This window comes from Paroedura picta, chromosome 5 (assembly GCF_049243985.1).
Source record: "Paroedura picta isolate Pp20150507F chromosome 5, Ppicta_v3.0, whole genome shotgun sequence".
Lineage (NCBI taxonomy): Eukaryota > Metazoa > Chordata > Lepidosauria > Squamata > Gekkonidae > Paroedura > Paroedura picta.
In genome coordinates this window covers 128488393-128516190 of record NC_135373.1, presented here as the reverse complement: position 1 = coordinate 128516190, position 27798 = coordinate 128488393, and the positions used below count along the sequence as shown (strand labels likewise).

The following is a 27798-nucleotide window of genomic DNA, read 5'->3' as shown; positions in this document are numbered from 1 at the left end:
TCCAGTCCAGCCTCCCATCTCACCCAGGGGCCAGCCAGTTCCTCTGCAGGGCCAGCCACAGGGCAGAGAGGCCGAGGCCTTCCCCTGAGAAGACCCTCAGAAGAGCCCTGCTGGGTCAGGCCAGGGAGGGTCTCTCCAGTCCAGCCTCCCGTCTCACCCAGGGGCCAGCCAGTTCCTCTGCAGGGCCAGTAACAGGGCAGAGAGGCCGAGGCCTTCCCCTGAGAAGACCCTCAGAAGAGCCCTGCTGGGTCAGGCCAGGGAGGGTCTCTCCAGTCCAGCCTCCCGTCTCACCCAGGGGCCAGCCAGTTCCTCTGCAGGGCCAGCCACAGGGCAGAGAGGCCGAGGCCTTCCCCTGAGAAGACCCTCAGAAGAGCCCTGCTGGGTCAGGCCAGGGAGGGTCCCTCCAGTCCAGCCTCCCGTCTCACCCAGGGGCCAGGCAGTTCCTCTGCAGGGCCAGCCACAGGGCAGAGAGGCCGAGGCCTTCCCCTGAGAAGACCCTCAGAAGAGCCCTGCTGGGTCAGGCCAGGGAGGGTCTCTCCAGTCCAGCCTCCCGTCTCACCCAGGGGCCAGCCAGTTCCTCTGCAGGGCCAGTAACAGGGCAGAGAGGCCGAGGCCTTCCCCTGAGTAGACCCTCAGAAGAGCCCTGCTGGGTCAGGCCAGGGAGGGTCCCTCCAGTCCAGGCTCCCGTCTCACCCAGGGGCCAGCCAGTTCCTCTGCAGGGCCAGTAACAGGGCAGAGAGGCCGAGGCCTTCCCCTGAGTAGACCCTCAGAAGAGCCCTGCTGGGTCAGGCCCCATGAGGAGGACAAGCCCGATGATGTACCTCTTGCATGGGGTGAGTTGATTAAGAGAAGCGAATGCGATAGCAAGCTCCCCCCCTTAAGGGCCTTTTGGTCTGGTCTGGCTCATCAAAGACAGATAACATTAGCGCAAATCTGGAACTTCCAGTGAGGCACCTTTGGTATTCAACTGAACAATAGAACATTCCGCCCTTTGGTCCGGCAGCAGAACGAAGCCAAATAATGGCTCCCCTCCGCCCACCTGGAGCCAGAAAAGATTCAGCGTCGAGGAAGGCCGGGGCTGGTTCCTGCAATTCAGGAAGGTGCCCCTCTTCTGGGCAGAGGTGCCCCCTCCCCTCTTTTGACGCCCTCCCTTGGCTTGATCTGGGGGGAGTCCTCGGGCACCCAGCTCAGACCCCGGTGGGGCTGCCTACCGACCACCCGCGGGCCCCAGAGCGCACACCCAGACCGGTTCTGGCGCTCCCGAGCCAAGCCCCTCACAGGGCACCTGGCTAGATCCCTGCAGATTGTGGCTGGGCTAGAACTTGGATGGGGAGGGAGGCCGGGGGGGGGGGACTGCAGATGGGCTTTCAATCCTCCGTCCCCCTGATTAATTACAGGCAGAAGATTGCATGGCTGGGTCTCTTCGGAGGATCTGAGATGAAACAACACCCTGCCTATCTCCCTCCATGCTTCACTGGTCCTGGCTCGGGCCTCGTGAGAATAACGCAGGCATGGCCCTCACAGAGAGCAGCGGGCAGGCAGGCAGGCGGGGGGGAGGGAGGGAGGGGGGCATGGAGGAACTGCCCTCTCGCCAGACAAAGGGGGTCTGGGGCTCACGCCACCACCCAGCAGCGACAATCTAGAAAGTGCCCCCCCCCGCCCAGGAAGACGTCCCCATTCACAACTATTTGTGTTTTACTTCAATCTTGCTGAACTCCCAACTTTGGGGTCCTGAGAAGACTTCTTTCTTCAGCTGGAGACATCTGGAGGCAACAGGCCGGCCAAGGTGAAGAAGACCGGAGAGCCCTGAGGAGGGGGCTGCAGCTCTGGGGGAGGGCAGGGGGATTCCTGGAGGGCTGGAGCCTGGGGGGGGGGCAGGGGCCTCAGCAGGCTGTGGGGCAATCCAGCGTGGACCTTATGAAGCTGCCATTTTCGGCAAGGGAACTCAGGTCTGGGGGCTGAAAGTCGGAAGAGATGGACAGCCGGGTCGCCTTCCCTATTGCCCACCCCCGGAGGTGGCAACCTTAGCTCTAGATCTGGCCTGCTGTAGCAAGGGGGGGGCGCCTGGCACTTTAAAAAATATGCAGGTTTGCCGCTGGTTTCTGGCTCTCTGCAGCTGCCCTTTCCTGAGGTGCAAAGGCCCCGCTCCAAGCGGAGAGAAAGGCAGGTGCACCAGCAGAAGATCCCTGGTTCATTCCCGGGTCCTCTGAGCTGAAAAGGACCAGGCAGGGGCTTTTGCAAGGGACCTCGGCCTGAGGCCTTGGGGAGCAGTGGCCACTCTGAGCAGGCAGTCCTCACCTGGCGGGACCAAGGCATTTCAAGGGTCCACAGGCAGCCCAGTCCCAGGTAATACGCAATGCATCAGGGAGGAGAGCGGGGGGTCAGCCAAGACGAACAAGCTAATTCCCGGGACTCCTCAAACACACCGCCAAACAGCCAAGGGCAGGGAATGATTTGAGCAGAGGGCCTCCAGGGATAATCGGAGGATATTGAAAATACAACCCCATGTTTTGTAATAAAGTAGCCGCCAGGGACCAGGCAGGAAGAGGAGGAGGAGGAGGAAGAGCTGGTTCTTATGTCCTGCTTTTCACTACCCGAAGGAGTCGCAAAGCTGCTTACAATCGCCTCCCCTTCCTCTCCCCACAACAGAGACACTATTAGAGAGGTGGAGCTGAGAAAGCCCTGAAAGAACTGGTGTGTGAAAAGAGCTCTGACAGGACTGCGACTGGCACAAGGGCGCTCAGCCGGCTGCATGTGGAGGAGGAGCGTGGAATCAAACCCAGCTTGCCAGCATAGAAACCACCACTCTTAGCCACTGTGCCATGCTGACAAAAAAGGGCCCAGCTGGCAGAAGCCCCCCCCCCCTCAGGAAGAAGGAAGATAAAGTAGCAGGCCGGGGGGGGGGAGGCAGGTGGGACAAGGCCAGGTGGGAAAGGAGACCCCATTGTAATTGCAGTATAGAGAGAAGAGGAGCATTGAGAAGGGCCCGGGGCTGCCCCTGGGGCCACGGGGAGCCTGTGCTCTGGAAAGCAGGAGGCCGGATTGCACGCTGCACGGAACAAGGTCCTGCCAGGCGGCAGGAAGGATCCCGGGTGACTCAGCACTTTGCCTCCTGCCTTTCAGCCACTCCTGGGGTCAAAGAGCCCCCCCCCCCCGCTCTCTCCTCCTCACTCGGCTGCTTGTGAGACGGATCTGGTTGCTACGAACAGCGAGGGAGTCTTAGCAACTACTTAGCTCACAGACTACAGAGGAGAGACATGGAGACAATCTCTTTTTTTATGTACTCCAGCGAGTCGTGGGAAGGAAGGAGGCGCAAAGCGGCGGAGCGGTCGGGAGCAGGCTGCCCCGCTGGGAACCAGAGGCCGGCTGGGAGGAGGCCGGGCCAGCTCCTTCCCTCTCCTTCTCCTCAACAGGTAGAAGGTCCGCGAGGAACATGAGAGGAACAGCAGCAGCCTGGCTGGGTCAGGCCCGAGAGGGTCCTCCTAGTCCAGCCTCCTGTCCCACACAGGGGCCAGTAACGTCCGCTGGAGGGCAGAGAGGCCGAGGCCTTGATAAGAACATTTTTGATTCAATATTTTTGGCTCCGTGATTGGAAACAATCTTCTATGTTAAGAGCTTTCTCAGCCAGTATGTCTACCTTTGTGAAGTGCTTCAAATTAGTTTGCTGTAGAAGTGGCAAGATTGAACTCCATGTTACTTCTAGTGATAATAACACCAGAAGAGCCCTGGGGCCACCCAGTCCCACCCCCTGCTCACGCCTCATAGGATCCTACAGTGGGAAGGCAGCCCCTTCCCCTGCTGAACTAGAATCCTAGAATCCTAGAGTGGGAAGGGTCCGTAGAGGCCATCTAGTCCCGCCCCCTGCTCAGTGCAGGATCAGCCTCCAGCATCCAGGAGAAGAATCTGTCCAGCCGCTGCCTGAAGACCGCCAGTGAGGGGGAGCTCCCCACCTCCTTAGGCATCCCCTTCCACTGCTGAACTAGACCCCTAGAATCCCAGAGTGGGAAGGGGCCATGAAGGCCATCCAGTCCCACCCCCTGCTCAGTACAGGATCAGCCTCCAGCATCCAGGAGAAGGATCTGACCAGCCACTGCTTGAAGACGGCCAGTGAGGGGGAGCTCCCCACCTCCTCAGGCAGCCCATTCCCCTGATGAACTAGACTCCTAGAATCCTAGAGTGGGAAGGGGCCATACAGGCCATCTAGTCCCACCCCCTGCTCAGGGCAGGATCAGCCTCCAGCATCCAGGAGAAGAATCTGTCCAGCCGCTGCTTGAAGACGGCCAGTGAGGGGGAGCTCCCCACCTCCTGAGTCAGCCCCTTCCACTGCTGAACTAGACTCCTAGAATCCCAGAGTGGGAAGGGGCCATGCAAGCCATCTAGTCCACCCCCTGCTCAGTGCAGGGTCAGCCTCCAGCATCCAGGAGAAGGATCTGACCAGCCACTGCTTGAAGACGGCCAGTGAGGGGGAGCTCCCCACCTCCTGAGTCAGCCCCTTCCACTGCTGAACTAGACTCCTAGAATCCCAGAGTGGGAAGGGGCCATGCAAGCCATCTAGTCCACCCCCTGCTCAGTGCAGGGTCAGCTTCCAGCATCCAGGAGAAGGATCTGACCAGCCACTGCTTGAAGACGGCCAGTGAGGGGGAGCTCCCCACCTCCTGAGTCAGCCCCTTCCACTGCTGAACTAGACTCCTAGAATCCTAGAGTTGGAAGGGGCCATGCAGGCCATCCAGTCCCACCCCCTGCTCAGTGCAGGATCAGCCTCCAGCATCCAGGAGAAGGATCTGTCCAGCCGCTGCTTGAAGACGGCCAGTGAGGGGGAGCTCCCCACCTCCTGAGTCAGCCCCTTCCACTGCTGAACTAGACTCCTAGAATCCTAGAGTTGGAAGGGGCCATGCAGGCCATCCAGTCCCACCCCCTGCTCAGTGCAGGATCAGCCTCCAGCATCCAGGAGAAGGATCTGTCCAGCCGCTGCTTGAAGACGGCCAGTGAGGGGGAGCTCCCCACCTCCTGAGTCAGCCCCTTCCACTGCTGAACTAGACTCCTAGACTCCTAGAGTTGGAAGGGGCCATGCAGGCCATCCAGTCCCACCCCCTGCTCAGTACAGGATCAGCCTCCACCATCCAGGATAAGGATCTATCCAGGCTAAACAGACCAAGTTCCCCCAACCTTTCATCATCCATCTTGGTCTCCAAACCCCTCACCATTTTCATAGCCCTCCTCTGGACACCCTCCAATTTCTCTATATGTTACTTCAGTTGTGGTGCCCAAAACTGAACACAGTGAGGTCTTACTAGAGCAGAGTAAAGCAGTACCATCACCTCCCGTGATCTGGACACGATACTCCGTTTGATGCAGTCCAAAATCCCATTTGCCTTTTTAGCCACCAAGTCACACTGCTGGCTCATGTTCAATGTATGGTCTACTAAGACCCCCCGGTCCTTTTCACATGTAGTTCTGCCAAGACAAGTCTGATGCATTTGATTTTTGCAACCTAAATGAAGAACTTTACATTTATCACTTTTGAAATTCATTTTAGCCCAGTTTAGCCCAAGGCTGTCAAGATCATCCTGTATCATGATTCTGTCTTCTGCTGTTTGCTACCCCTCCCAGTTTAGTGTCACTTGCAAATTTAATTAGTATCCCCTCTAATCCGTCATCCAAATCATTTATGAATATGTTGAACAACACGGGGCCCAGGACAGATCCTTGGGGTTCTCCACTTGTCACTCCCAGAAGATGATGAACCACTTAGAAGCACCCTTTGGGTGAGATCTGACAACCAGTTCTCCGTCCACCTAACAGTAAGATTTTAGCAACGTCAATAAGAATATCATGTGGAACCTTAAAAAAAGCCTTACTGAAATCAAGGTAAACTATGTCCACGGCATTCCCCTGATCCAGCAAGGTAGTCACTTTCTCGAAAAAAGAGATAAGGTTGGTCTGACATGACTTGTTCTTGCGAAGCCCGTGATGAGTCTTAGAAATCACAGCTCTCAGTTCCAGCTGCTCAAGGACCGAGTGTTTGATTATTTGTTCAAAAATGTTGCCAGCTACAGATGTCAAGCTGACGGGTCGATAATTACCCAGATCCTCCTTTTTCCCTTTCTTGAAGATGGGGACAACATTTGCCCACCTCCAATCGTCTGGCACCTCACCTGTTCTCCAAGAAGTGTCAAAAATAATGGACAGAGGTTCAGAGATGCAAGTTCTTTTAGAACCCTTGGATGCATCTGGCCTAGAGGGCTTGGTTTCATTTAAAGAAACTAGGTGTTTGTGGACTAGTCCACAACTCACATCTCTCATTGTGTGAAATCTTTTTGCCATGCCAAGCACAATTCCCCTTGCAAGAGAAGACTGAGGAGAAGTAGGAATTGAGCAGTTCAGCCCTCTCTTCTCTCTTCATCTTCTGTCACAATGTCACTTTCTGGTCCCCACAATGGTCCTACTATGTCCCTATTCTTTTTCTTACTCTGAATAAAACTTAAAAAACCCTTCTTGTTTTTAGCCTTTCTTGCTTGCCTAAGCTCATTCAGAGCTTTAGCTTTTCTAACACTCTCCCTACAAGCCTTGGTTATTTGTTTATATATTCCTCCTTGGTTCTGTCCTCTGCTGCCAACAGGAACCAAGTGACAACCTTTCAAACACTTAAGGAGAGCCATCCTGTCCCCTCTCCACCTCCTCGTCTCCAGGCTGAGCACTCCCAGGCCCCTCAGTTTTTCCACATCGTCCTCAATGATCTCCTCTATTTGGTCCACGTCCTCTTTGAAGTGAGGCCTCCACAAAAGCACAGGGGAATCCAGGAGGGTCTGACCAAGGCGGTATCAAGTGAGACTATGATATCTTGTGATTTTGACATGATGCCTCTGTTGATACAGCCCAAGGCGGACTTTGCCTTCTTTACCGCTGCATCACACGGCTCATATTTAGCTACACTCCACAAGGACCCCGAGATCAGGCTCAGACACACTGGTACCCAGAAGTGGATCTCCCATCCAGTCTGCCTACTTCTCGTCTTCGTGACCCAGATGTAGAACTTTACATTATTCCGATCTTCAAAAAAGGGAGGAAGGATGACCCGGGAAACTACAGACCAGTGAGTCTGACCTCTGTTGTGGGGAAGATAATGGAGCAGATAGTAAAGGGAGCAATCTGCAAACATCTGGAGGACAATGTGGTGATCCAAGGAAATCAGCATGGACTTTTCTCCAACAGGTCCTGTCAGACCAACCTGGTTTCCTTTTTTGACCAAGTAACAGGTTTGCTGGATCGGGGAAATTTGGTTGATGTCATTTACTTGGATTTTAGTAAAGCTTTTGACAAGGTTCCCCATGATGTTCTGATGGATAAGTTGAAGGACTGCAATCTGGATTTTCAGATCGTTAGGTGGATAGGGAATTGGTTAGAGAACCGCACTCAAAGAGTTGTTGACAATGGTGTTTCATCAGACTGGAGAGAGGTGAGTAGCGGGGTACCTCAGAGTTCAGTGCTCGGCCCGGTACTTTTTAACATATATATTAATGATCTAGATGAGGGGGTGGAGGGACTACTCATCAAGTTTGCACATGACACCAAATTGGGAGGACTGGCAAATACTCCGGAAGATAGAGACAGAGTTCAACGAGATCTGAACACAATGGAAAAATGGGCAAATGAGAACAAGATGCAATTTAATAAAGATAAGTGTAAAGTTCTGCATCTGGGTCAGAAAAATGAAAAGCATGCCTACTGGATGGGGGATACGCTTCTAGGTAGCACTGTGTGTGAACGAGACCTTGGGGTACTTGTGGATTGTAAACTAAACATGAGCAGGCAGTGTGATGCAGCGGTAAAAAAGGCAAATGCCATTTTGGGCTGTATCAACAGAGGCATCACATCAAAATCAGAAGATGTCATAGTCCCATTGTATACGGCACTGGTCAGACCACACCTGGAGTACTGTGTGCAGTTCTGGAGGCCTCACTTCAAGAAGGACATCGATAAAATTGAAAGGGTACAGAGGAGAGCGACGAAGATGATCTGGGGCTAAGGGACCAAGCCCTATGAAGATAGGTTGAGGGACTTGGGAATGTTCAGCCTGGAGAAAAGGAGGTTGAGAGGGGACATGATAGCCCTCTTTAAGTATTTGAAAGGTTGTCACTTGGAGGAGGGCAGGATGCTGTTTCTGCTGGCTGCAGAGGAAAGGACACGCAGTAATGGGTTTAAACTTCAAGTACAACGATATAGGCTAGATATCAGGAAAAAGTTTTTCTCAGTCAGAGTCGTTCAGCAGTGGAATAGGCTGCCTAAGGAGGTGGTGAGCACCCCCTCACTGGAAGTCTTCAAGCAAAAGTTGGATACACACTTTTCTTGGATGCTTTGGGATGCTTAGGGCTGATCCTGCGTTGAGCAGGGGGTTGGACTAGATGGCCTGTATGGCCCCTTCCAACTCTAGGATTCTATGATTCTATGAACTTCTCCTTACTGATTTGCCTCTTGCTCTTATTTGCCCACTTTTCCAGCGTGTTCAGATCTCATTGAACTCTGTCTCTATCTGTTGGGGTGTTCACTACTCCTCCCTATTTGATGTCATCCCCAAATTAAATGAAGAGTTTACCCCCTTGTCAAGATTACTGATTAGAATATTGAAAATACCACACCCTGTGATACTCGGCTTCTCACCTCCCTCCATTCTAATGAAATACCACTGACAACCCCTCTTTGGCTGCAGTTTTCTAGCCAGTTCCCAAGCCACCCAACCACCTACTGTAACCTGCCACCCTCTTGAACCTTCACAGAATCAGCTTCTCAATCAGATAGCTATCCAGCCTCTGTTTTAAAATGTTCAAAGACGGAGAACCTCTGCAGGGCTGGCAACACGGCAGAGAGGCCGAAGCCTTCATAAGACCCTCAGAAGAGCCCTGCTGGGTCAGGCCAGGGAGGGTCCCTCCAGTCCAGCCTCCCGTCTCACCCAGGGGCCAGCCTGGTTCAGCAGACAGCCTCTCCACGTTCACATCTGTAACAGCTGCCTAAGGCCCTTTTCTGCACACAAGGTTGCCAAAGCCCTCCCACGTGCCGCCCCCCCCCCCCCAAACACACTTTTGTGTGATATGATGGTTGTCAGCAGTATTGGGTAGCTTGGAAGGGAAACAAAAGAGTTTCCTTTATAAGGAAATCCTTTATAAGGAAAGTGTGTTCCCGTCTCCACGCAACAGCCTTGATCTGCCCCAGGGAGGGCTCTTCCCACACCGGCATCTGTGCTGGACTCCTGGGAACCGGGCAGGTCCTCCTCCTCCTCCTCCTCCTCCTCCTCCACTGCCCAGAGGCCCCTCCCACGGAAGGCAGGGTCCCCTCTAGGGCCCACAGAGCCCCGCCCGCTGATCTGCCCTCCCTGTGCCCACCCCAAGGGCACGGAGGCAGATGTGATCGCTCACACTGTGCTGCTTGGGTCACAGCTGGGGTGTGAACGTGTCGGCACCTGGAGGTGAAGACCTCGGCTCACCACCTTCGGGACAGACTGTGAAATGTGCAGAGCAGGGCCCAGAGGGGGCTCGGCTGAGACCGGTCATTTCTGGAGGAAAGCTCAGCCCAGCGGCCCGCCCACAGACCCAGGGCCGACGCAGGCCGAGGCCTCACCGCCAGCAGCCAAGAGCACCCCGTCAGCTGCGCTCTGCCACGGGGCCCACTGGCCGTGAATCAAGCTCCGTCGACACAGGCTTGCGTGGCCGATGGAGGGCTGCCCACCAAGGAAGCCTCACAGCAGATGGGCAAAGGGGAAGGGGAGGGGGCCTGTGGCCATCCTAGGCGGCTTCCAGGACCTTGGACAGCTCTCCGGCACTCAGAGAGGCCACGGGCAGAACTGCAGTCCCAGAGGGCCAGGAGTCCCCCACCGCAGCCTGGCCCCAAACCAGCCCCACAGGACCCCAGCAGGTCTGCACACGCTTGATGGGGGCCAGCGGCTGCCAGTACTTCCTCGCGCCCCACAGGAGGCCGCCAAGCCAGCCGGGAAGTGCAGGAAGCTGCTGGGCGAAGCCCCCCCTGCCCCCCGCGGCCCCCTCCGCCCAGGGAGGGCTCTTACCTGGCCTTGCCGCGAGTGCTCCTCCTGAGGGTGTGGGCGTCGGGCTCCTTCTCTTCCCGCATGCGCTGCAGCGATGGGGAGCGGCTGTGGGTGCTCCGGGAGCTGCTCGTGCTGACCAGGCTACTGTCCCCCGCCCCCGCCCCGACAGCCACTTCCTGCATCTGAGCCAGCAGCTGTTGGGGCAGGCTGCGGAGCGAGGGCACCGGAGAGTAGGACGGGCGGCTCTCGGCCTTCAAGTTGTTGTCACTCGCAGACCGCTGCAGCAGGCGGGGGGAGGAGAGGCCGCCCACCCCGATGAGCCTCCTCCTCTTCGTGTAGCTGGGGGTTTCTCTAAAAGGCACTGCAAGGGAGAAAGAGAGAGGCCCTCAGTGACGGGCAGCACCACCCTCTGGTGGGGAAAGAGGCAAAGTAGCAATGCACTGCAGTAGGCCTTGGGCCAGTCAGTTAACTCCAATGCACTGACAGACTACTGATGGGGCAGGAACTTGACTGGCGTCAGAGCTTTGACCAGGAAACCATGGGGCCAACCAAGACAGGAGGCTGGACAGGATGGGACCTCACTGGTCTTACCCACCTGGGGTCTTAAGTTCCAAAGGGAATTCCCCTCTCCCCGCCCACCTAGGCCTCCACCTACGCCATCTCCCCCCATCTCCGTTGGTCTGAAAATGGGGATTCCACCTGTCATGGTCCTAGGCTTGTTGAGGTTGATAAAACAAGGGGTTAAAATTGATTCATTTTGAGGGTTTTTATTGTATGGGGTTTTTATCTGCGAGATTGTTGTAAGGCGCCCTGAGATCCTTTTGGCCTAGAAACACAACAAACTAATAAATGAATAAACAAACAAAGAAAAGCTTTTGACGAGGAACTCCTAAGGCCGCTGACCCAAGGACCAAGCCCTGGGAAGGCCCTGCCGGGCGGGTCTGGATTCCTAGGTAGCCTGTGACCCTGCTAGCGTTTGGGTGGGATGTCAGCTGCCCGGGCTTTGGGGGCCCTTCTGTGCTGCCCTTAGGGCTGTCAGGCTCCCTTCTTGGGTTTGGTGGTGGCCATGAAATGAAATATCAACAACCTCAGATATGCAGATGATACCACTCTAATGGCAGAAAGTGAAGAGGAACTAAAGAGCCTGTTGATGCGGGTGAAGGAGGAGAGTGCAAAAGTTGGCTTGAAACTCAACATCAAGAAAACAAAGATCATGGCATCCGGCCCTCTCAATTCCTGGCAAATAGATGGGGAAGAAATGGAGGTAGTGACAGATTTTATTTTCCTGGGCTCCAAGGTCACTGCAGATGGGGACTGCAGCAAAGAAATTAAAAGACGCTTGCCCCTGGGGAGGAAAACTATGGCAAATCTAGACAGCATCCTAAAAAGCAGAGACATCACCTGGCCAACAAAAGTGCGTTTAGTCAAGGCTATGGTCTTCCCAGTTGCCATGTATGGCTGCAAAAGTTGGACCATAAGGAAGGCCGAGCATCAAAGAATTGAGGGTTTTGAACTCTGGTGCTGGAGAAGACTCTTGCGAGTCCCTTGGACTGCAAGGCGAACAAACCGGTCAGTCCTAGAGGAGATCAGCCCTCACTGCTCCTTAGAAGGCCAGATCCTGAAGATGAGACTCAAATACTTTGGCCCCCTCATGAGAAGGAAGGACTCCCTGGAGAAGAGCCTAATGCTGGGAGCGATCGGGGGCAAAAGAAGAAGGGGACGACAGAGCATGAGGTGGCTGGATGGAGTCACTGAAGCAGTAGGTGCAAACTTAAATGGACTCCGGGGAATGGTAGAGGACAGGATGGCCTGGAGGATCATTGTCCATGGGGTCTCGATGGGTCGGACACGACTTCGCACCTAACAACAATAACAATGAAATGGCCGTGGGCCGAGTCTGCCTCCAGGAAAGAAACTTTCGCCTCAGAAGGGCAAAGGGGATTTCGTTTCCAGGGACACGGAAAACATGTTTCCCTTCTAATGCGTTTTAAAAAGAGAGAGAAATGCCAAGTTCAGGTAACACAGCCATGAAATGGGAAGCGGCCTCCAGGAATACAAATGCAGCCCCCAGGAATCCGGCTGTGAACTTCAGGAAGGCTGACGGAAGCACAATGTGTTTATTATGCATGGGCTGGCTTCAAGCGCCTGTGTGCGGTGCTCTCCGCAACCACAATAAGAACACCAACAACACCCCCGGGACAAGAAGCTGGCATCAGAGGGGGACCGAGCAGAATCACAAGGCCGAAAAACACCACAACGTCTGACAGGAAGAAACACACAGCGCTGTTGGGAAGAGCCCAAGGCCCAAAGCAGCCAGGTCTGCCCGCCTGGGAGCACGGAGCCACCACAGAGAAGGCACTGCCCTTGCCCTGCCAGGAAGAGAACACAGCAACAGCCTCCTCGATGGAGCAGAGGGGACCGGGGGGCCACGTGGGCAGGCGGGCGGGCAGGCATGCCATGGCTGAGCCCAAGGAGCTCAGACTCCCCACCACCAGCACCTGGCTCTGTGGCAGAGGTTCTGCTTGGCAGCCAGGCAAGACCAGCCAGGTATCCCCGCTGTGCCAGGTCATGCCCGCTTTCTGCCCCTTCCCTCCTCAAGGGTGACAAGGCTTCGCCTGACACCTCCTTGCGATGCTCAAGATGAGCATGAACAACTTTTCAGGAACACAGAGGGCCTCTGAGCATACACTCCTGCTTTTGTTTTGCACACTGGAGGTCCCGGGTTCAGTTCCTGGCCTTTAGAGCTGAAATGACCAGGCAGGAAGGGGTGGGAAAGACTTTTGCGTGAAGACAAAGTGCTGGAGTTTATACCCCGCTTTTCACTAACCAAAGGAGCTTCAAAGGAGTTTACAAACACCGTTCCCTTCCTCTCCCCACCACAGATGCTCTGCGGAGGAAGTGGGAATGAGAGAGCTCTGACAGAACTGCTCTGCAAGGACAGCTCTGACAGGACTGTGACTGGCCCAAGGTCACCCTACTGGCTGCCTGTGGGGGAGGAGTGGGGAATCAGGCCCAGTTCTCCGGATCTTAACCATGACCCCACACTGGCTGGAGGCTCTGAAGAGCTGCTGCCAGGCTGAGTAGATGATACTAACCTTGACGGACCGCCAGACTTATTTGGGAGAAGGCAGCTGCAAGTGCCTGCCCAGAATGCTTCCCCCACCATGGAGTAGCCACGCCCAGGCTCTGCCCATTGGGGTTCAGTCGCAGACAAGAAATGCATAGTGCAGGGGGATGGACTAGATGACCCATGAGGTCCCTTCCAACTCTGATTCTGTGATTCAATGACCTCTCCTTGGAGAAGATGTGGGCCCTCCCCCCAGCCCTCAAGAATCAGGACCCCAAAGCAGCCAAGGCCTTGCTGGCATCTTTCCATCTCCTGCCGGCAGTGCTCAGAGCAGCCCCCTCCCGCCACGCCCCCTGGCTGACGGGCACCTTGACGGGAAGGATGGAGCACCCCCCCCCCCCACACACAGACACACACACAGAGGGCCCTGCAGCACCCTGGCAGGAGGCAGCCATTTGGGAAGGTGATAAATGAGGCAAAGAGGGTGATCATTACTCTCCCACCAGCCCCAGCCACGTGGGGGAAAGGCTTAATTGCACCTCGCCCGCCACAGGCAGGTGGTTGGAGAGTCATGCGCCATTCCTGGCAGGCTCCGGCCTCTCCGGGGGGAACAGGAGTCGAGCAGCTGGAAGGCTGCGGAAGGGCCGAAGAGGCTTGGAGAGCCGGGCGGGTGGGCGGGCCTGGCCTTCCTTCCTGGCTGGGCCCTCCCAATCAGCAGGAGGGGGGCAGAGTGACAGGACGGTGCAGGAGGGTGGGGAAGCCCAGCGGGGAGGAGGAGGAGTGGGAGTGGCCAGCCATCTGCAGGTGGGACACCCTCCCCAGGTACACTGTTTGTTTCCCTCTTCCCCTTGCGTGGGGGAAGGGGGGCTGCTCCATGAAGACAAGTCTCCCAAATAAAGTTACATGCTGCTGCTTCCGCTGTCTTCACTCCTTGGCAGCTGGAGCCATGTTTTGCATCTGGGCTTCCATGCAGGCTGACCCAACAGGGCTTGGCCCCTCTGCCCTGTGGCTGGCCCTGCAGAGGAGACGGGAGGCTGGACTGGAGGGACCCTCCCTGGCCTGACCCAGCAGGGCTCTTCTGAGCTTCCTACCTTGCTTTTGGTTATTGTTTGACCTGTTTCTTTAGCAGCTGCTGTCTTGATTTGTATCTGGGTATTCCAGTGTGCTGTGATGGATGCTTTAATTATTGTTCGTATTTTTATGCACTTTTAAAAACATGTTCTATGTGTAAGTCCTCATGAGAGCCCTTCGGGTTTGTTGGTGGGTTGATAAATGTTAGAAGAAAAGGAAGCTTTACAAATGATCTTTTTGCATGGCAACGAAGCAGCCAGGTTGCCATGACCACGCTGCTGGCTGCATGTATGGGGTGGGCCCAGCCGTTCAGCTCACCTTCTGGAGAACCGCAGGAGAACGGGGAGGTCCCCAAAGTCCGGGCTCCATGCTGGACTTTGGGGCAGCATTTGTGGTTCTGCGAGGGGGGCCCTGAACAGCACCTCGGGGGGATGGGGCAGTTTCCCTTTCTGCGGCCCTGTGGCCTGCATGTTATTCTGCACCGGGTTCGATGTCCCTCCATCTGCTGGTTTCAAACAGAGCCTCTCTGCCTCATGGCTGCAGCACGCTGCGATCTCAGTCACGTCACGGAATCCCAGGGCTGGAGCAGCACCGGTTTCTTGCTGCAGGGCTGTCTCCAGGAGGGCAGCAGGGAGCTCGTGAAGTCGGCACACTCCTCAGCAGCCTCCGAGGGGGGGCAGGTGGGCTCAGTGCCCAAAGAGCAGCGAGGGGTGTGTGCCGTGCGGGTGCACCTTGTGCTGCAGGAGCCGGCCGTGTGGCTCAGCTTGCAAAGGGACCCCCCCCCCAGGAATGCTCTGGTGCCACAGCCCTTGCCGGGGGCATGGGCACCAACGGGAGCTGCACAAGGGAGCGCTGGACAGAGCTCCTGGCAAGCCCCAGCCCCTGGACAGGACCCTGGGACAGGACCACAGGAGCCCTCCAACTCCTCGGCTGCATTCCCCAACTCCTCCTCCATATGCAGGCAGCTGGGTAACCTTGGACTAGTCACAGTCCTGATAGAGCTGTTCGCACAGAGCAGTTTCTCTCAGAGCTCTCTCAGCCCCGCCAAGCTCACAGGGGAAGGCGATTATAAGCTGCTTTGAGAGTCCTCCAGGCAGTGAAAAGCTGGGTATAAAAACCAGCTCTTCCTAGTGGCAGAGCCCCCGCTTGGCATGCAATCCCTGCCATGTCCACTGCAAGGTCAGTAAAGGTAAAGGTCTCCCCTGTGCAAGCACCGAGTCATGTCTGACCCTTGGGGTGACGCCCTCCAGCGTTTTCATGGCAGACTCAATACGGGGTGGTTTGCCAGTGCCTTCCCCAGTCATTACCCTTTACCCCCCAGCAAGCTGGGTACTCATTTTACCGACCTCGGAAGGATGGAAGGCTGAGTCAACCTTGAGCCGGCTGCTGGGATCGAACTCCCAGCCTCATGGGCAGAGGTCCACACAGCATGTCTGCTGCCTTACCGCTCTGCGCCACAAGAGGCTCTTGTGCAAGGTCAGTAGGGGATGCTACAGTCCGAGGCCCCAGAGGGCCCCTGCCTGTCTGAGCAGGCGAACCTGACCCAGCGGGAGGGGGGGGGCAATTCGGTGCCGGGGCGTGGATAGGCACAGGGTCTGAATGACTACTGAGGCCCAGCCCAGCGGTCCATATCCCCGGCTCAGAGAGGCAGGGTCTGGCAGAGGGAGGTCTTCCCCGTCACCCCCTGCCGGAGCCTTGCCAGGGGAGGTGCTGGGGACAGAGTGTGGCCCTTCCCACACGCTGAGCAGAGGCTCTTCCACGGGGGCCCACCCGCTCACCCCTGTTCCTCCCGGCTCTCAGACTGTCCTTCTCTCACCTTCCAAGGGCCCAAGGGGAGGCGGCCGGGCCTGGCCGCAATGCAGCCCTGCCCCTCTGGGCTGCCACCTGGGCCACCGGCAGGAACTTGGCTCCCTTCCTTGTCTCCAGACCATTCCGGAGCCAATTCCTGGGGCCTGCAGAGGCCAGCCATCTGGGCTGCTGGACTCCTGCTCCTTGCCTGGCGCTATCTGACCCACTTGGAGTAAGCGCCACATCCGGCCGCTCTCCCGCCTAACGGAGCCTCTGCCTTGGCCTCCTCCCCCACCCTGGGAACGGACGGGTCAGTCTGGGCCGTGGAGCCACTGGACAGTCCTCACAAAAGGCACCTTCTTTTCGCTTGCAAATGGGCCAGTTTCCTTTCTCCCGGGGACTCTGTGCCAGTCCTGCAAGCGACGGACAGCCACATTCAGCAGAAAGACCTCCTGTCTGCAGAGCTGGAAGCAGCCTCTTCCTCTGCTTTTGCCGGGGAGCCCAAGGAGAGGCAGCCGTGTCCCCAGGCCCATTCCCAGTCTTGGGTTGAAACAGCCTCTGCTGACATGAGCTGCAGGGCCCAGATCCTGATCGGAATAGCAGCAAGGGAAAGAGCTCTTGTTCACCCCCCCATCCCCCACCCAGCATGCACAATGCAGTCAAGAGCCCAAAGGCTGGGGTCATGGAATCATAGAATCACAGAGTTGGAAGGGACCTCCTGGGTCATCTAGTCCAACCCCTGCACTATGCAGGACACTCCCAACCCTCTCGCTCCTCCACTGTCACCTGCCACCCCCTTGAGCCTTCACAGAATCAGCCTCTGCGTCAGATGGCTCTCCAGCCACTGTTTGAAAATCTTCAAAGATGGAGAACCCACCACCTCCCGAGGAAGCCTGTTCCACTGAGAAACTGCTCTGTCAGGAACTTCTTCCGGATATTGAGACAGAATTTAGAATCATAGAGTTGGAAGGGACCTCCTGGGTCATCTAGTCCAACCCCCTGCACCATGCAGGACACTCACATCCCTCTAGCTCATCCACTGTCACCTGCCACCCCCTTGAGCCTTCACAGAATCAGCCTCTCAGTCAGATGGCTCTCCAGCCTCTGTTTGAAAATCTCCAAAGATGGAGAACCCACCACCTCCCGAGGAAGCTTGTTCCACTGAGAAACCGCTCTAACTGTCAGGAACGTCTTCCGGATATTGAGACAGAATTTAGAATCAGAGTTGGAAGGGGCCTCCTGTGTCATCTAGTCCAACCCCCTGCACCATGCAGGACACTCACATCCCTCTAGCTCCTCCACTGTCACCTGCCACCCCCTTGACACTTCACAGAATCAGCCCCTCTGTCAGATGGCTCTCCAGCCTCTGTTTGAAAATTTCCAAAGATGGAGAACCCACCACCTCCCGAGGAAGTCTGTTCCACTGAGAAACTGCTCTAACTGTCAGGAACTTCTTCCGGATATTGAGACAGAATTTAGAATCATAGAGTTGGAAGGGACCTCCTGGGTCATCTAGTCCAACCCCCTGCACCATGCAGGACACTCACATCCCTCTAGCTCCTCCACTGTCACCTGCCACCCCCTTGACACTTCACAGAATCAGCCTCTCTGTCAGATGGCTCTCCAGCCTCTGTTTGAAAATTTCCAAAGATGGAGAACCCACCACCTCCCGAGGAAGTCTGTTCCACTGAGAAACTGCTCTAACTGTCAGGAACTTCTTCCGGATATTGAGACAGAATTTAGAATCATAGAGTGGGAAGGGACCTCCTGGGTCATCTAGTCCAGCCCCCTGCACCATGCAGGACACTCACATCCCTCTAGCTCATCCACTGTCACCTGCCACCCCCTTGAGCCTTCACAGAATCAGCCTCTGCGTCAGATGGCTCTCCAGCCTCTGTTTGAAAATCTCCAGATGGAGAACCCACCACCTCCCGAGGAAGCCTGTTCCACTGAGAAACCGCTCTAACGTCAGGAGCTTCTTCCAGATATTTAGACGGAATTTCTGTTGAATTAATTTCATCCCTTGGGTTCTGGTCCATCCCTCCGGGGCAAGAAAGAACAGCTCTGCTCCATCCTCTACATGGCAGCCTTTTCATAGAATCCTAGAGTTGGAAGGGGCCATACAGGCCATCTAGTCCAACCCCCTGATCAGGCCAAAGCATCCTAAAGCAATAGGATGCTTTAAATACTTGAAGATGGCTATCAGATCAGAGTTGGAGAGGGAGGCTTCTGAGGAAGAAGAAGTTTCCAGAGACGAGAGTCGGGTTGCTGGAAAATGTGAGGCAGGAGGCACAGGGAGTATTTGGTGAGTTGAGTGGAGATGAGGGGGTGCAGTTGCAAGGACAGCTGGAACAGTCCTCAATGACTGCACAGGCCACCTTGGTAGACTCAGAATATGTAACGCCCCTTGCTAAACCCCAGAGGAGATGGGGTGGAGGGTGGGGGGAGATTCCCTGTGAAGAGGGACAGAGACAGTAATTGGTCGGTCTAAGAAGGTGTCCCAAGAGGTGTGTTCTCTCCCTGGAGTGAAAATTCATGATGTAATTGAGAGGTTCATGGGACTTATTAAGCCTACTGAAAGTCAACCTGTCCTCTTTATTCATCTAGGAATTCCAGCTATCGTGAGGGATTATGAGCAGTTGGGTACAAAACTGAAAGGTCCTAATGCAAAGGTAGTTATTTTGTCCCTCCTCCCAGTTGCAGGTCAGGACTCAACGAGGGAGCAAAAGTCAGGGGAGGTGAACAGCATGAGTGGTCCTGCTGGGAGGATTTTGGCTTTTTGGATCACAGCTGGTGGCCCCAGCATGATGGCCGTCCAACAAGGGGCCCGTTACACTTCAAGGCTCTGGTAGAAATAGTTTTGCTAAGAAACTCACAAATGTAATGAGGAGATAGTTAAATGGAGTGAGGACGGGGAGGGAGGCAATATTTCAGTGAGCTACGGCAGGGGTAGTCAACCTGTGGTTCTCCATTTGCTGGCCGGGGCTCATGGGAATTGTAGTCCATGGACATCTGGAGGGCCGCAGTTTGACTACCCCTGGCTTATAGAGTGAGGGAGACAGTCCTCCAGGACTAACAGGGAGGTCAGAGTATGCAATTCAAGTACCCCTTCGTGGTGGGAGCATGAATTTCAATAAGCAGGCATGAGATGTTTCGATACTCATGCACACTGCATGCGCAATAAGCAAGACGAATTAGAACCATTAGTGCAGCAGAGAAAATGTGACATAATAGGCATCACACAGACGTGGTGGGACAAATCCCATGATTGGAATGTATCGATTGCCAGGCATAATTGATACAGGAGAAGAGACCAAGTGAGAAATTGGGGGTGGGGGGGGGAGTGGCACAGTATGTCATGGATGATGGTTCTTGTGAGGAGGTCCAGGATTTTGATCTTGGCTGAAATCACTTGGGTGAACATTAAAGGTGGGGAAAACAGGACAGGCATCTTGTCATGAGTCTATTATAGACCACCAAGCCAGTCTGAAGATTTGGATGATGTTTTTCGGTGACAAATGATTAAAATTTTAAGATTTTTAATTACCCTGAAATTTGCTGGAAGTTAAACTCTGCCAAGACTGCTAGGACTAATAAATTCCTTCCCTCCCTTCCAGACAGTTTTATTATTTGAAAGGCAGAAGATGCGGCAATGGGTTCAGCTACGTTAGATCTAACTTTGATGAACAAAGAAGAATTGGTTTGTGGGGAGAGTTATCTGGGCAACAGTGTCCATGTTCTTGGAGAAATTTAGTCAGACACACATTTGAGACTTCAAGAGAGCTGATTTTAGTTAATTAAGGGAAATACTGCTGGCAAATCCGTGTTCCTATATTAAAAGACAAGAGAACGAATGAGATAGTGAAATAGTTCCAATCTTTGGAAATTTTTAAACAGAGGCTGGAGAGCTATCTGACAGAGAGGCTGATTCTGTGAAGGCTCAAGGGGGTGGCAGGTGACCGTGGATGAGCGATAGAGTTGTGAGTGTCCTGCACAGTGCAGGGGGTTGGACTAGAGGACCCAGGAGGTCCCTCCCAACTCTATGATTATATGAAGCAGAGGCATAGAAGATGTCAAAAGAAGCAGAGATGGCGGTGGGAGGAGGTTAGGCAAAACAAGGGATTTGAGATATGGTTATTCTCGGACCCCTTCTAACCTCCGCCCCATCTCTTGGGCCACTAGGGTGGAGGCAAAGGTGAATAACCCACCTCCAGCACTGATGCTGTGCAACACCTGTTCGATTAACAACTAAGCCTCCACTCTGCAAGCATTCTCTGCAGAACATGGAGCGGACCTGGCATGTGTGATGGAAACCTGGACCAAGGAGGGGGAAACTGTTGCCCTTAAAGAACTAGCCCCTGCTGGGTTCTCTCTGTCCAACATCAGTCACAGACTGCGGGGTGGGGGAGAGGGGTGGCAATCCTAATCTTTGAGGATTTCTTCCCCAGAGTGCTTCCTGTGCTGTCAATTCCAGGAGTTGAATGTATTGGCCTCGAGTGGGGCATAACAGAGAATGTGGCCATCAGGCTGTTATGCCGCTCACCCAGATACCCTGCCAACATGGCGGACTGGACATTACTGTTCCCTAGACCAGGGTCGTCAAACCCCAGTCTGTGGCCTGATACCGGGCCATGAAAACCTCAGCACTGGGCCACCGACGGCCAGGCCTGCCTCTCCCCACCCCCACGGAGCAAGAAGCTCTCTGGGCCGCAAATGGAGCGGTCGACAAATAGGCCGCTTCGCTCCCGGCCCGGCAAACTTCTTGCTGCGGGGGTGGGGGGGGAGAGGCAGGCGTGGGTACCAGCATGCTAGTGGGCGCAAACATGCATGCGCAGCAGCTCCTCGCATGCGTGTTTGTGCGGAGCGGTGGCACAAATGTGCATGTGCGGTCCTACCGCCGCACAAACACGCATGTGTGGAGCTGCCTTGAATGCACGGTTGCATCCCGCTGAGCTGCAATTGCGCATGTACTTTTGCGAGCTGCTGCCATGTGTGCATAATGCCCGTGACGCCCTCTCCCTCCACCCCCGCAGGTGGTCCCCAGCCTTAAAAAGGTTCGGGGCCGCTGCCCTAAACTACTAATTCCCGGGAACTTTAATGTCCATGCAGAGTTTCCGCCCTCCAGAAATGGGCTGGACCCGGTTTCAGCCATGGCAACTCTAGGATTCTTGCAATTTGCTATTGGCCCCACCCATCAAGCAAATCACACCCTGGACCTCATTTATGGTGCAGGGTTGAATGTGGACCTGGTTGCAGCTAACGCCATGCCATGGTCAGACCACTACCCTCTGAAGGCTTGGCTCTCTCCCCCCCCCCTGTTGGACACAAAGAATATTATAGCTCTCCCACAGAGATTTACGGATCCAACTACCGAATGCCCCCCGGCACTTCTCTAGATGGACTGCTCAGCGACTGGCATGACAGGATGCTGGCTGCCATTGATGAGAGAGCTCCCAGATGTCCTTTCCACTCCCATTTCAAGTGGGGCTCGGGTATATCGAGGAGCTCCGCAAGAAGAAATGGGAACTGAGACGACAAGAGCGAGTTTGGAGGAAGACTCAAGACAAAGAATCGATAATATCTTATAAGATGCAGATGAAAGCCTATGAGATGGTGGGGAAGTCAATGAAATGCAACTTTGACTCGGCTTTCATCGCATCTGCGCACTCTCAGCCAGCACAATTATTTAGGATGGATAGTTCGGTCCCTCAGCGCCCTCAATGAAGGGCACCAAAATAATAGCCAATTAGATATTAGCTGTGAGGTATTCGCAAGTCATTTTGCAGACAAAATCTCGACCCCCCGCTGCGACCTCCCTCCAACCTCGGACACAGAAAGTGAACTAGAGGCCCCTTGGCCATCCCTGGAGAGAACTCTGAGTGACTTCAGATGATTCACGTCCACAGGATGCTAACAACAACGAGGCCAACCACTTGCCCTAGACCCATTTTGGCTGGCTCCTGACGGCCTCTCTTGGACTACATAACCCTGGATGGGTGACCCCCCTTCCAACTTCATGATTCTATGATGATTCCTAACAAAAGGAAAAATAAAGAAGTGGTAGGTTCATCATGTGGAAGTGATAGCGTCATAACAGGAGGTGGTGACAAGAATGTGTTTAGCACATTTCTTACTTCAGTATTATCTCAGAAAGAAGAAAAAGAGGTGAGGCTGAGAGAGTCCTGAGATTACTGAAGAAGAAGAAGAAGAGTCGGTTCTTATATGCTGCTTTTCTCTACCCAAAGGAGGCTCAAAGCACCTTACAGTCGCCTTCCCTTTCCTCTCCCCACAACAGACACCCTGTGAGGGGGGTGAGGCTGAGAGAGCCCTGATATTCCTGCTCGGTGAGAACAGCTTTATCAGAACTGTGACTAGCTCAAAGTCACCCAGCTGGCTGCATGTGGGGGAGGAGCCGGGAATCAAACCCAGCTCTCCAGATTAGAAGTTGGCACTCCTAACCGCTACACCAAACTGGCTCTCAGAAAAAAGAAAAAGATACTCAACTGGGGAGAAATTAAGTAGAGAATATTGGGGAAGGGATAAATTAAAGAATTGATAATGATGTTGTTCAGAAATATTTGGCTACTTTAAATGAAATTAGATCTCCAGAGTCTGATTAAGAAGTACGCAGGGGAAATCTCAGAGCCCTTAGCAATTATCTTTGAGGAGTCCTGGAGAACAGCAGAAGATCCAATGGACTGAGGAGGGCAAATGTGATCACCATTTTTAAAAAAGAAATCCTCAACAACTACCACCAAGTTGGGGAGGGGAGAAGCTGGAGAGTTCGCAGCGCAGCCCTGCCCTGCCCTGCCATCCTACACGGAGCTCCTGGGATGCAGGACCACAGGGTGTCAAAACCCTGAATCCACTGTTTTGCCTTGTTTCTGCATTTCATTCTGTGCTATAAATTGTTGCAGTTGTGAAGGCAGCTAGCTTAGCATGTAGTTTGCAGCAGGGAGTCTGGCTGTAAAGTTGTTTGAGGTCCTGGGAACTGGTCATCTCCCTCCCACCTTGGGGCCAGAGGTGCCAGTTGTGTCTTTCGCTTTCTAGCCTGGCTACAGGGGCTGGCACCTGGAGTGTTTCATAACCAAATGGGTGTGCACGGGGAGTAGGGGGGCTGAATGTAAAGAGGGGACAATGGTCCTGAGGAGCTTTAGTCTTAGCAAAGGTTTGCTTCATTGTCTCATCAATAAAGAGATTTTCTTCAGTGCTCTGCTTATTGGGAGCAATCGACTGGACTCACACAGAAAGACCAGACACTCCGCCTTGGCCCAAGCAGCCCCCAGCCCAAGCCCACCATAGCTGACTCAACAGGCCCCCTGCCCAATCCACCCAGGCAGGGCAAAAGTGGCCCCATCAACAAGCCAGGTGGGCAGAGGCAGTGGGACGTTGGAGGAAGGGGAAGGGCTTTTTTGGATCTTGGGGGGAGGAGGCTGGAAGGAAGACACTGGAATGGGTGGGGGGGGGGGGGCTAAGAGAAGAGGAAAAGGAAATTCAGGGTCAGATTCAAAGGATGGAGAGGAGGGCAGATGAGCTGGAGGATAGAAGGTGAGAGAGAGAGTACAGAAGGGCAGAAGTGAGCAACAGCAAGCGTGATGGAGAGAGAAGGAGGGAGCAAGAGAAGGAGACCATGACAGGAGGAGCAGGCATGGGTGTCATGGGGGGAGGAAGCTGGCCAGGGCCAGTCAGGGGCCTGAAGGGGGAGCTGGAGGGCCTCCTGTGGGTGCCTGAGCTCAACCAAGTCCATAGTGAGAACATTCCCAGCCAAGGGCCACTCAGAGAGGGAGAGTGCCCACTGCCCTCCTCCCCACTGGGAAGCTCCTCCGCATGTCCGGCTGCCATGTCCCTGAGCCCTGCCATGCCTGCCCCCCCCCCCGTGACTGCCCTTCACGCCTTGGAGGATCACCATCATCTCCCTGCCCCCCCCCTCCTTGGTTTTTCAAATCTTCTCCACCAGGCACAGGGATAAAAGAATCCAAGGACTGACTCACCAACATCGGACTCTTTGTGAGTTTTGATGATTTCGGCCAGTTCAAAGTTCCCGGCAATGATGGCCACCTGCAATGAGAGGGACAGGCAGGGGTTTGGCAGCTCCACAAGGCTCTTGGGCTCCCCACACAATGCGGGCGGAACGCCCCCTCTCTCGCCCGGGGCACTCTCACGCCTCCCACTGGCCCCAGGTGGTCAGATGGGACTGCCCCCTTTTACAGGAGGGGACGGGGGCTGAACGGGGGCCTCTCCAGCGCAGCAGAGTGCAAGGCTGCAGGGAGAGTGGACGGCCGCTCCAGGGCCCCCTCTTGCGCCGCTTGGCCGCAGCTAGGGGTGGGGGAGAGCTCTGCGCATGCCCACGGCCTGCCTTCCCTCTTTGTGGATCCAGAGGCTGCTTTGGCATTATTGGATCACGCTGAACTTGTGCATGGGCAGGAGGGACCCTTCAAGGCCCCTCCACACTCTGTGAGAGACTGCAGAATAAATGCGGCGTCCGGAGCCAGCACACTTGCAGAGAGGCCTCTCCTCACGGGGGGCACAGAGCTCGCTGTCTCCCTAAAAGGGCTGCTAGAAGAAGAGGAGGAGGGCGGAGAAAGGTGTGTGGGGAGGCTGTCCCACAGGGCCACAGGGGGCACAAAGGGACACCCCATCCGGCTCGGGCTGGATTCCCAGGGGTCTTGTATCCTAGATGAGCAGCACACATGGATGTGAGATGTGGCCTTAGAGCCACACAGTGCCAGCGGCCGGTTACAGGGCTCTGTGCAAGAGACACCCCCCGTGACTGCAGCTCTTGTGTGTCGTGTGCAGAAGGCTAAGCTAGGGAAGCCCAGGGTTCCAGCGATGGGGCAAGGGACCCCCCCCTGGCCCCCCACCCCCATGAAATGCTAATGGTAGGAAGCTGTGGCCTCAGTTTGCCCCGGGGCCAGAGAGGGGTTGCCTCTTGCAGGGATGGACTCCCTCCTAGCTGCCTCCTTTAAAGCACCAGCGGTGGGAGGACCGGCCCACTGGAAGGACTCAGCCCCCTCTTACCACCCTGCCCAGGCCCAGGGCAAGCTGAGTCCTCAGGAGCCTCCAAGCGGCACTGCCTCCTCGGGCCCCCCGGCGAGACACTCACCGGGCAGCCTGGAAGGAACTGCGGCTCAGTGGCAGAGCATCTGCTCGGCCTGTGGAAGGCCCTGGTTCCACCCCCGGGCAGGAGGCGTGCAAGCCCTTTCCCTGCCTGAGAGCCCAAAGAGCCACTGCCAGGCGGAGCAGATAAGACTCTGGTTTCTCTTCACATAATCCTGACCTCGGTGGCTCCCGGGCTCTGGCTCGCTAGAAGGCCGCTGCCTGGGTCCATATTTGCCTCACTAAGACTGCGAAACAGCAGAAATGCGATAAAGCTCAGGCAGGCAGTCCCGGATTCCCGAGAAGCAGCAGGCCAGAGCATGATTCGCATGCGGGTCAGGATCCTTTCCTAGCAGGGCCTCCCAGCCTCTTGCGGGTGCCCAGAGCTCAATCTCTCTCCTCTCCGGAGGCATCTCGGGGGGCAGGAGAGGAGATTCATAATCGCTGGAGACGCTGTGCAGCCGTAGCCAATCTGAGACGTGGCGCCTGGTCGCGAGGATGAAACGGGCGCAGGGGAGCGTGAAATGCGGCCGTCTAAATGGAGGCTGAGAAAATGGCACCGCTCACATTAGCAGGCCAGGAGCGTGGGAGAGGGGGCAGGGGGGGTGGAGGCCCGGAAGGGGAAGTTTCAGAAGACCAGGGGAGTCTCTAGAGGGACAGGCGCACGAGACCCATGGCCCCTGGAACGGGCAACCTTCGTCTGCCTCTCCTCTCACACGCCTGCCGTGTGTGGGTGCTCGTGCCAAGGGCAGTGCCAGGGCATGCTTGACGTCCGCTGAGGACCGGAGGCCAAGACTTTGGACTGTGCTTTCGATCAGCAGAGATGCCCTTCGTAAGGCCTCCTTGAGTGCTGCAGAGTCAGCAGGTGGCTTTTCCCCCTCTTTAGGAGGCCTCTGCAGTGAAATCCTCAGCGATGGAACTCAGTTTAGGATCCCTCTTTACTGCACCGTGCCCAAACGGATGGTCTTGCTCACTTTGACCTCCTGGGAGAACGGGAGGTATATCCTAAAAGGGAGGCATCCGAGGGAGGGCCGTCCTGTGCGTCCACACCTGCCCTGGCTCAGTCTCCAGGAGCAGGTCAGGCCGTGGCAAGGAATCTCCTCCTCCTCTGGCCCCAGGGTCTGAAGCCCCCCCCCCGCCCAGTGACCTTTGCAGCCAAAGGCTGTCCCCCCCCCCCCCCCCACGGCAAACTACTCCTAGCCGGAAAGCTGCTGACCCTTCAGAGGCCTCTTCTGCCAGTAACTTGAGTTCACCCCAAAGCCGTTTTCTGGGTCTGAGTGCGAGGAGAGCGGAGCACCAGATGCCCTTCCTCCCCAGATGCACCCCTGGAGGCCCACATCTTTCCCCACATAGAAAAGATGCTGCAGAGAAGAACCAGAGGGGCACTCCAGACAGGGCGAAGAGAGCCTCCCCGGGGCCGGAGGACAAAACTCAACTGCTCCGTAGCTCCTGGGTCCCCCCCAGCCCCCCCCAGCTCTGCTGCCAAACCAGCCCTTGTGGGTCAAGCCCCCTGGCCTGGAGGGGCTAGAGGCTGCTGGCATGGGCGGGGGCGGGGGCGGGGGGCAGGGCACGACCTGCAGCTGCTCTGCTGTGCCTGCCTGCTTAGCATTCTCACCAGCACTCCAGGCGTGAGCTCGGGGCCCCGCCTGCCAGAGGCCTGCCCTGCATGCTGGTTCTTGCAAAGGGGCAGCCATGAGAGCCTGCTGTGGCAGCAAAAGGAAACCGAAGTGCAGAGGAGGAGGAAGAAGAAGAGGAAGAGGAAGAAGGAGGCAGAGCGGTTCCTCAGCGGAACAGGCTTCCTCGGGAGGTGGTGGGGTCTCCATCTTTGGAGGTTTTTAAGCAGAGGCTGGAGAGCCATCTGACGGAGAGGCTGATTCTGTGAAGGCTCAAGGGGGTGGCAGGTGACAGTGGGTTGTGAGTGTCCTGCATAGTGCAGGGGGTTGGACTAGATGACCCAGGAGGTCCCTTCCAACTCTATTAGTCATTGATTCTATGATTCTATGAGGAACAGGAGGAAGAAGACGAACAAGAGGAGGAGGAGGAAGAAGAACAGGAAGAGGATAAAGAGGAGGAGGAGGAGGAGGAGGAGGAAGAAGAATAGGAGGAGGAGGAAGAAGAGGAAGAAGAGGAAGAGGAAGAAGAGCTGGGATTTTGTACCCTGCTTTTCTCTACCTGAAGGACTGCCAAAGCAGCTTACAAACCCCTTCCCCTTCCTCTTCTCACAACAGACACCCCCCTGTGAATTAGGTGGGGCTGAGAGTCCTGAGAGAACCGCCCTGTGAGGCAGTGGGGCTCGGAGGCACAGACCCCGCCCGACCCTCCTACCTGGAATGCCGTTTGGCTGTTGTAGTTCCGGATGTCCTTGCTGGCCCCGCGGAAGAGAAGGACCCGAGCACAGCTCTCCTGCCAGACGGAAGAGAAGGGAAGCATCGGTGAAAGAGGCCAGGGAGCACCCAGCAGCCCTGCACCCACCCTTACGGGCTGCCAGACCACACCGGCAGCCATGCCAGGCTGCCCCACGAGGAAACAGGGTCTGCCTCGTACTGAGCCAGGCCCCCGCCCCCCCCAGCCCCGCATCGCCTCCGCTGACAGGGTGTGGGTCTCCAGGGCCTCCTCTGCCCCACGCTGGTTTTGGTGGCAGCATCCCAGAGGCCCAGAGGCCTTGAGGGAGATGGTGGAGGAGCTGGGAGACTTTGCACATGCTCCAGGGATGGGCTCCCGCTTGAATGCTCTGGGCCTTCTC

The 27798-nt window shown here is 55.7% G+C and overlaps 1 protein-coding gene across 9 annotated transcripts in view; it reads right to left on the bottom strand.

Annotated features, from left to right (window-relative positions):
• The window catches only part of SHANK3 (SH3 and multiple ankyrin repeat domains 3), a 223397-nt gene that overhangs the window by 132776 nt on the left and 62823 nt on the right, over window positions 1-27798 (bottom strand). For all 9 annotated transcript variants that reach the window (XR_013231452.1, XM_077340559.1, XM_077340560.1 and 6 more), the window contains 3 exons: window positions 27381-27458; window positions 23951-24017; window positions 10055-10394 (listed from right to left, as the gene is read on the bottom strand). Coding sequence is in view for 8 of the 9 variants with exons in the window: in XM_077340559.1 (XP_077196674.1) it covers window positions 10055-10394; window positions 23951-24017; window positions 27381-27458 (485 nt within the window). In the remaining variant the exon portion in view is untranslated. The remainder of the gene's footprint in view (window positions 1-10054; window positions 10395-23950; window positions 24018-27380; window positions 27459-27798) is intronic.